The sequence below is a fragment of the Diabrotica virgifera genome, chromosome 9 (genome assembly GCF_917563875.1).
Source record: "Diabrotica virgifera virgifera chromosome 9, PGI_DIABVI_V3a".
In the NCBI taxonomy this organism is placed as follows: Eukaryota; Metazoa; Arthropoda; class Insecta; order Coleoptera; family Chrysomelidae; genus Diabrotica; species Diabrotica virgifera.
Genome location: NC_065451.1, coordinates 124,323,489 through 124,333,016, shown reverse-complemented (window position 1 = coordinate 124,333,016; position 9,528 = coordinate 124,323,489). Strand labels below are relative to the sequence as shown.

Genomic DNA, 9,528 nt, shown 5'->3' with positions numbered 1-9,528 from the left:
AAAATATTGCCGGCAAAATTTTCTGTCTTGTGATATTATATACGAAAACATATTGACGGAAGATTGCGACTCCCAATGAAGTTAAGACATTCTTCAAGCCTCTCGAATGTAGAAAAAAACTTGGGACAAAGTAACACACGAGCGATCAAACACTGTTGAAAAAAAAACTGGTTTCGTAAAAAAGGAGGAGAATGTAGAAAAGGCTAACGACACTTTAACAGAAGAGCTGCTTTCAGCCGTCAAGCTGGGAGGACGTCATTTCTGATCCTGCCAACTCTTATGAAGATTTTATCAACGTGGATGAAGAAGTGGATGTATGTGGTAAGATAACCGATAGAGAGATCATCGCTGAAGTGCTTAAGAACAATGATGAACAATAAGAGTGATGAAAAATCGTTGCCCATCATCGGTTGCTGGGGTCGGCATGTTCAGAGTGCGGCCGAAGCAACGAACCATATTACATAACTTGTAATGAAAGTAAACAATGATGGAATTTACTCTATTTTTAGTTCACTGAATATATTAGAAACGCTCGTCATTATCGAGAAGCTAAATTCTGAAAAGCAGCAAAGACTTTGGATTTCTTTGGAAAAAATTAAAGTCTATCTTTCCTCGTTAATTGTAACAAATGTTCTTATTATCAATAAATTATTTGAGACAAAATATTTTGACGCATTCTCACTGGACGATTTTCATTAGCCAATATTTGGCCTAAAATATCAATGCGAACACCTGCAAATAAAAAAATCGACAGTTATTGTCCATTTTTATAGCTTGCAAATTAAGGGCCCAAGGGAAAACATAATAAGCGCCAATTTATTAATTTTAGTGTTTTGCAAAATTATAGTATGTCTAACTGGTCCCTACAAAATGTATAAACCCTGCAAGGAAATAGCTATTAACAACCACGAGTTTGCCTATTAAAAATATAAACAGTGAAATAACCTGATAGCCACCAGCCGTTAAATAATTTGATAATAGACAATTCCTCCTAACCATAGCTCTACCTGGTGGCGTTGTGATTAACTATTGAAATCTTACATTTCTCTTGATTAAAATTGCGGTTGATTTGTTTTGTTTCTAAAACTTGTTTTAGTTTCTACGCTAGTATTATGGATCAAAATAAAATAATTTTTTCTATAATATTTTAAATACATAGAAGGAAATGCAAATTCTAGAAAATTTTATGAAGGCGGGGTAGTCTTTCTAACAGGTCGCACAATTATGTGTGGTAAATTATATACTGAAAAGCAAGATTGCATTGCAATTTATGCTCTTTGTTTACAACTAGTTCCTTGCAATAATCGCCGCATGTGATCAGAGGAAAATTAAGTATTGAAAATAATAGAGCAAGTGTGCATAAGTTGGAATATTCTTGTAAAGGTGGAAACAGTGGCTATTGCAAACCTATTTCAGCAGTGTTGATACATTGTACCAGGTAATAATTATTTACTATTATTTACTATTGTATTGTTTTCGTATAAATATATTCTTAAATCAAAGTATACAGGGTGGGAAAGATAAACGGCCTATTAGAAATATCTCGAGAACTAAAGGCAACAGAATCATGAAAATATGAATGAAGGGGTTTTGAAGAGTGAACTATTTAATGAAAATATTTTCATCTATTTGTTACTTCCGGTTATACCGGAAGTTGCTTAGAACTTCGTTTTTTTAATGGGATACTCTGTATATTTTTACATTTTTGTAAAGATATAACCGGAAGTAGCATGAAAGTAGATAAAAATATTTTCATTAAATGGATCACTCTTCAAAACCCCTTTATTCCAATTTTCAAGATTCTGTTGCTGTTAGTTCTCGAGATATTTCTAATAGGCCGTTTATCTGCCTCGCCATATATAGGGTGTAACAAAAATACAGGTTATTAATTAAATCACATATTCTGCGACCAAAAATAGATCGATTGAACCTAACTTACCTACATTAGTACAAATATGCACATAAAAAATGTACAGCCCTTTGAAGTTACAAAATGAAAATCGATTTTTTCAGCAACATCTAAAAAAAATTATAGTGAAATTTGTGAACCCCATAAAAATTTTATGGGCGTTTTGTTCCCTTAAACCTCCCCAAACTTTTGTGTACGTTCCAATTAATTATTATTGTATTACCATTAGTTAATGATACTGTGTTTAAAACTTTTTTGTCTCTCAGTACTTTTTCGATAAACCAGTTTTTATCGAGCTATTTTGAATATTTCTCACATCCACCACATATTTGTATATGGTTACGTACGATTATAGGGACCTGATAATAATATGAAAATTTATTTATAATTTACATTTTTAGGTATATTTTGAAACTTAAAGAAACTCGATAAAAGGGGGCTTATTGAAAAAAAACTAAAGGCAAAAAAGTTTTAAAAACACTGTGTTTAACTAACGGCACCACAATAATAGTTTAAATAGAACGTACACAAACATTTGAGAGGTTTAAAAGAACAAAATCCCCATAAAATTTTTTATGTAAACATATTAAAAAGAAGCCGTATCTCGATAAAAAATGGCTTATCGAAAAAATATTAAGAATCAAAAAAGTTTTCAAAATAGTGTTTAACTAATGGTATCACAATAATAATTTAATTATAATGTACGCAAAATTTTGGGGGTTTAAAGGAACCCCATAAATTTTTTATGGGGTGTATAAATTGCACTGTTATTTTTTGTTAACATGTTCCTGTCATAAGAAAGCCACATGTCCATTTTCAATAAAAAATCTCTAATAGTTCAACCTGTTATTATGATGGAATTAGAAGGCTTGACCGTTGATATTGTAAGGATTTTGTGCAATCACATTTTAAGGATGATATATAATATATGTTGCAATTACAACAAAAATGTTTCAAAGAGAACGGCATGAACAGCTTAAGTTTCGAATTACAGGCTCTAGAATATATTATAGCATATATACCTATGCTGCTTTAAATTGGATCGCCAAAGCTGAAAAATATTTCAATCTAAAGCATTTCACAAACAAATTTGTTAAGCATGGGTTGAAGTATGAAGCTGCAGCACGTGAACGCTTTGTCAAAGCAACGGGACCAACAGTGTGCACATTTGGACTAATTGTTTCTCATAATGACAATTGGTTGACATATTCTCCAGATGGGGTTATTTTTAATAACGAAAATCCCATAGCATTGGTTAAAATAAAATGTCCAATGGAAGGTAAGTTATAATCACATATTCATAACAAGTTATTTATAAATATTCTTTTTTTGTAGGTGCTACAAAATCAGTGTTTGACGTTCTAACAACATTAAATTGCCTGAAACTGAATGAAAATAACATAACAATTAAAGGAGAGTCATAAGTATTATGAACAAATTCAATGTGGGATGGCAATAAACATAAAAAAAGTGAAAAATAAAAAAATATGAAAAAAAAGTTTTAAGAAACGCTTTTCTTTCGTTACAAGTGACTAAAATTATGAATATAAAAAAATTAACGAAAAAGCAAAAACTAAAAAAAAATCAAATTTGAAAGGTTATTCGAAAAAAACTGTTAGACAGATTAAATATACAAAAATCTCCCACATTCGTTAAAGAAAAGCGTGGGGCGCGTCTTCATCGAATAAACGGGTTTCAAAGTCAAATTAACGTCTAAAGATTTGACCCAAACGATTGAACTAAAGAAAATCGTTTAATAATGTTATTTTTTAATTTACTGTCAATAGGATGCCAGGATGGTAATTTTAAATGTACCTTATAAGGATGATTTTGCCAAGACATTGCTTTTTAATGTTAAAACTATATATTTCAAATATGTTACATTCCATATGCATGTCAAAATAAAGAAACGTATTTATTATTGTAAAAATTTATTATTTGCCAATATTGGCGAAGACGTTAGTCACAGCACAAATAATAATAAAGATATTTTGTATATATGGTTTAAAATGAGTATGAAGTTTATTACTCAAAATTTTAAATAATTTTAGTGTATTTGAGGCTCACCCTGTATTCAGAAACCGTTAATTTATTAAGAGGTTCAAAGCATTGAGTAACGAATATTTTTCGTAATATAAACACCGCCAATATTCTTCCACTTATCTGTTTGTTTTTATAATAATTACTTCAGAGTAATTATGTCATATTGCTTTGCTGAATAGACAACTTTTTACCGATACGCTGGGACAGAATTTAGCCGGCAGTGTTGTAATTGAATGTGAACTGAAAAATTGAAGATACGATACGCCGGTGACCTGATCACGTTTTCCATACCGCGTACATAATAAACACATTTTAATTATTAGCGTTGTTTAGAGCCATTAGAGATACACGGTTTTCGTTATTATTTTTTGTGTGCAACCTTTTAAGCTACGTTAGAGCTGATTTTTAGATAAATATAGGTTTTAAAATAAAGAGACTTTTATTTACATTCGAACCCGGGGTATTTGTTGACGACGGGTAGTTTTCAAGTAGTGTCCCACATAATTTGGCGACCGTGTGTAAAAAAACATCGCAAAGTGCTTCATACCACCTTCAGCAAAGCGGCACCACAGTTAGAAAACCTTTATCAGGCCAGGAAGGTGAAGGCTGATCAAAATTGCGTTAGATTCTTTGCGTCGGAAAATGGAAGGTCTAATGAGAATAGATGACGAAATATATGATCTCCTATTGAACGAGGATGCCAGTGAACAAGTTCTGTGAGCAGAAATGGAGAGCAGTTAGCAGAAACAAGGATAGCTGCACCCATGGAGGATGAGGTGGCTTCTAGGACAACTGGTAATAGCATAGAGAGCATACAGGGTAAGCGAAAATTCAAATTACCTACATTAGAATTTAAAAAGTTTGACGGAAATATTAAAATCTGGTTGACTTTTTGTTCTCAGTTTCAAAAGATACATAATGATTCGGACATAGACTTGAACGATAAAGTTGAGTATTTAATTCAAGCTACTGTACCGGGCAGTAGAGCTAGGTAACTAGTAGATGGTTTTCCCGCCACTGGAGATAATTTTGCTAAATTATTGACTGCCTTATTTCGCGTTTCGGTCGCGACGATTTGTAGATCGAGATATATGTTCGGAAATTGCTTAAATTAGTAATCAATAATACTTCGTCTGGCAATAAATTAGACATTTCTTTATTATATGATAAGTTATAGACTCAGTTAATGGCGTTGGAGACATTAAGTATAAAGTCGGATAAATACGCGGATGTTATTTCCTTTAGTCGAATCGTGTTTACCTTCAGATTTATTAAGAGTATGGCAAAGATTACCGGAAGGTATTGGCTCACAAACTTCGATTAATTATGCCGGTATTTCCACTATAGAAAATCGTCTCAAAAGCTTGTTGTAATTTTTGAAGAATGAAGTCGAACAGCACGTTTTCTTAGCGATCGAGGGTTTTAACGTATTAGGTACTATGTCCGGGAATTTTAAACGGAATGGTTCGAAAATAAGGATGACTGAAGGGAAATGGCTCCAGTTTCCTTCTGTGATGGGTTTAATGAATTCTCATAGTGCAACGAATAGATGTGTATTTTGCGAAACTGCTCACGAAAGCAGCCAATGATTCAAAGCTCAGAAGTTAACTTATGACCAGAGAGTAAATATTTTGACAAAGGTGCTTGTTTCCGCTGTTTAAAAATTGGACCCAATCTCGAAGATGCCGTGGTCAATTAAGTTGTTTACTTTGTCACAAATCACATATGCCCCTAATGTGCAAAGAACTTTCGATTGGCAAGTGAAAAATGGAGAGGAAAATAAGATAGAGTATGGAAATATAATTGATGATATAATTGAAAATATAATTGAAGAAATGGTCGAGGAACAGCCAAACCCAGACTATTTATTCCACAGGTCGGTAATTAAGTCAAATAGCGCATCTAAAAAAATCAGACCAGTCTTTGATGCTTCAACTAGAGAAAAAGACAAATCTGCTTTAAATCAGTGCCTTGAAAAGGGGGTTAACTTAAATGAATTGATTTCTCCTATTTTATTAAGATTCAGACGACAAGAAATCGGTGTAATCTCAGATATTCGCAAAGCCTTTTTACAAATTGAGATACACAAAACTGACAGAGATTTTCTTCGTTTTCTTTGGATAGATAATGCAGGGAAAGAAAAGGTGTACCGCCACTGTCGTGTGGTATTCGGGATCAGCAGTAGTCCATTTTTGTTAGAATATTCACTGGAACATCATTTTTCCATGCTGTTAAGAAGATGTGCGGCAAACTGCTGAATGTTTTAGAAGATACTATTTTAAAATTGTCCCATGGTTTTTACGTTGACAATTGCGTCACTAGTGTTGCTAATGAACAGGAACTACGAACTTTTATAGAAGAGTCAAATATAATAATGGCTGAAGGCAAGTTTGACCTCAGAGGGTGGGAGTATACATGCCAACCCCCGATGACACTATTGATGCCTAAACCCAGGTTTTGGGAATAAAATGGAACTAAATAGATGGCACCTTGTGTCTACAAGAGGATGAAGATATAGATCAACCTTTTAATAAACCTATAACTAAAATAGTCATACTCTCACAAGCGCAGCGTGTGTTTGATCCTATTGGCTATTCTTATCTAACCGCGTTAATTCCGAAGTTGTTATTAAAGAAGACATGGAAAGAACAACTGCCTTGGAATACGCCGGTTGGTTGTGAAATAGAAACCTATTTTCGGAGTTAAATCAAAGAGCTTCCATATTTAGCTGCGATTAAGATTCCTGGGTGGATACATGCAGGCCCCAAAAAACTGAACACATTTCCTTACATACGTTTTGAGATGCTAGGAAGGATGCATATTCCGCAGTAATATTTTTAAGAGGAGTCCGGAATGGACAAGTATTTATACATATTTTAGCAGCTAAATCTAGGGTAGTCCCCTTAAAGACATTGTCGATACCCCGACTTGAATTGACGGCTGCTGTTATTGCTGTTAGATTATATGTTACGGTTAGGGAAAATCTTGAAGTTGAATTAGACGAATATTTCTGGAGCGATTCAAAAACGGTACTGTCTTGGATAAGGAGATCTAAAGAATAGACTACATTTGTGTGGAATCGCGCGGCAGAAATGGCATCATGCGCCAGAGATCATGCACCAGGTGTACTCAATCCTGCTGATCTTCCTTCTAGAGGTTGTTCTACTAAGCAGTTACTCGAGTCCAAATGGTGGGAGGGTCAGCAATAGCTTTATGAAGAGTCATAATCTTGATCCCGAGATAATTACAGCTGTGATGAGGAAGAAATTAACAAGGAGAAAAAGAAAAGGCTAGTTACGGTCCTTGTTAACCGTGAGCAAGATCGTATGACCTAGGCTGATTGGCACCTTAATTATTTTTCACAGTATCTGAAGACGTTGCACATGTGCGCATAGATTTGTCGATTTACGAATAACGCAAGAAATAAGGACGACAAATAAAAGGGAGAATTAACCCCTGAGGAGCTTGATAAAGCTCAAAGGTTGGTACTCAATCTAGCCCAACAAGAGACGTTTTCGGACGAAAACGATAAAAAAAAATGTGTGGAATGGGAGCCTTTAAAGACAAGAATGGTTTTATCCGATTGAAGTCTCGCGCCAGTAATAGAAATGATGATGAGTATTTTCGTTTTCCAATAGTTTTGCCAGCCAGGCATTTTATAGTGAATACCCTACTATTTCGAGAACATGTCGTGTCATGTCGGAACTCAAGGACTGATGGCTATCGTGCGTGAACGATATTGGATTTTAGGTGGTCGTCGCGCTATAAAATTCGCTATTTCCAAGTGCGTCGTCTGCAAAAGACTTCAGGCCAAGTCGTTTGAGGTGAGTGCGCCACCACAATTTCGTAATTTTTTTCGTTTTTCCAAAAATTGAGGCCTATAGAGTTTTATGATATGAAATGAACACAATTCGTCAATTAAAAATCCTTTATCCACCATAATTGCAGAGCCTGGCTTAATTTGTTCAATTACATGACTTTCTTCAAATATTATTTAGTCCGATGAACGACCACCATATGGTCTACTTACAAAAGTGATTACTCATGAACATGATACCCATCTCATGAATTTTAGGGTTTCGGATCCTTTAGCGAGCTCGCACACCAATGCAACACAGAAAATAAAATACATACGGAAAATGTTGCACATTTCACAATAGCGTACATCTGTTTAGACTCAACAGATATAACGTCGCATAACACTTTTTATCTTTAGAATACAGGAGCGTGCTAATTTTGAAACTTCAGTATATCATTATTTGAAATGTCTTCAAGCGAAGATGTTATTGTAGCTTATAAATTTTTAAGAAGACGTCAGAGAAATAAAAAAAAAGAAAAATGCGTCGGTATTGGATTCACTCGCGAATGCATTTAACATAATTCATAGTCTAGCAATTGTTTTACATGAACAGTTGAACTTTTATCCTGAAAAATTTAAGGAGTAAGGTACTGGAGGCAAATATGGCCAAGTTAATCTTTAAAAAAATTTAAATATTTAGTTTAATAATTTGTATGAACGGTTTTCACACGAAACTATAAGCGAGTGTATTATTTGTTATTACATGTAATCTTATTGTCAAAAAACTAATCTTGTTAGACACACATACAAAAACATACAGTATTACAGATGGCCCATATTACCCATCCGCGAGGTTTATATGGCCCACAACTAAAATTACTACAATTTATTATAAAAACCGAAACCTAGTTTTAAAAATATATTTAATATTGACAGATACTTATACTATTACATCATACAACGTTAACAACACTCAAAGTCATCGTGCTCAAGGCCAACACATTCTTCGTGGTACCAAGTGTGACATTTTACAAACATTCTCATGTCCAGTTGCTCATGCTGCTTACATGCTGGGAAAACCATGAATCTTGATCGGTTTTACCAGACACATCCTTTGGAGTATCGCTGTGTTGTAGAAGGAACTGCATCTGAAGTGAATTCACCAGCATATTTTGAAGTCGAAGACGCATCAGTTTGGTTTCTCTTAGGGAAAAGATCCCTTGTAACTTGTTGAGCTTTATAATTTATGGCTTTACGCCTCACTGTTACAACATTAATCTTTTTGTCGATTGGTGTCGGTAACATTAGTTTAAATGATTCATTTAATTTCCGTGGAGAAGATTCTGCAATAGTTTTACTTCTCCAAGTCGGGAATGGGATACTTTCATTGTCACTATCGTCAGAGGACTCTGCAGACGCTGAACATCAGCGTCCTTCTTTCTTCTCCTCCCGGTTTTCATTTTGTTCCATTAATTCATTGGGTATGTCTCTTCCTGTTACGAGGGAAGGAGTAAAACAGACTCGTGAATTGCTTCTCGATTTAGAGGGAACAGTCACGTAGCTCTAAATCCACTCATTATATTTTCTGGCGTCATACATTTTGGCTAAACACTAGAAAAAATTATGTTAAACCTTCCTTTATTTAATGTCCTTTGAGGGCGGAGATTCCAATATCTCAATAATTCCTGATCCCAATTCGCTTCAAACGAGCGGAAGACGGCTTTGTCAATGGTTGTAGCTCATAGGTAGTATTCGACGGTAGGCACACTATTGTAAT

The 9,528-nt window shown here is 34.4% G+C and overlaps 1 protein-coding gene across 1 annotated transcript; it reads left to right on the top strand.

Moving 5' to 3' along the window:
* The first annotated feature begins 5,634 nt into the window (after positions 1 to 5,634).
* Positions 5,635 to 6,210, top strand: LOC114344360 (uncharacterized). Its single transcript, XM_028295197.1, has one exon. It carries the CDS (start codon positions 5,635 to 5,637, stop codon positions 6,208 to 6,210), a length of 576 nt encoding a protein of 191 aa, XP_028150998.1.
* The last annotated feature ends 3,318 nt before the right edge of the window (positions 6,211 to 9,528 follow it).

Coding starts and splice junctions, on each gene's coding strand:
- LOC114344360 (XM_028295197.1), top strand. CDS start 5,635: ATGCCGTGGTCAATTAAGTTGTTTACTTTGTCACAAATCACATATGCC.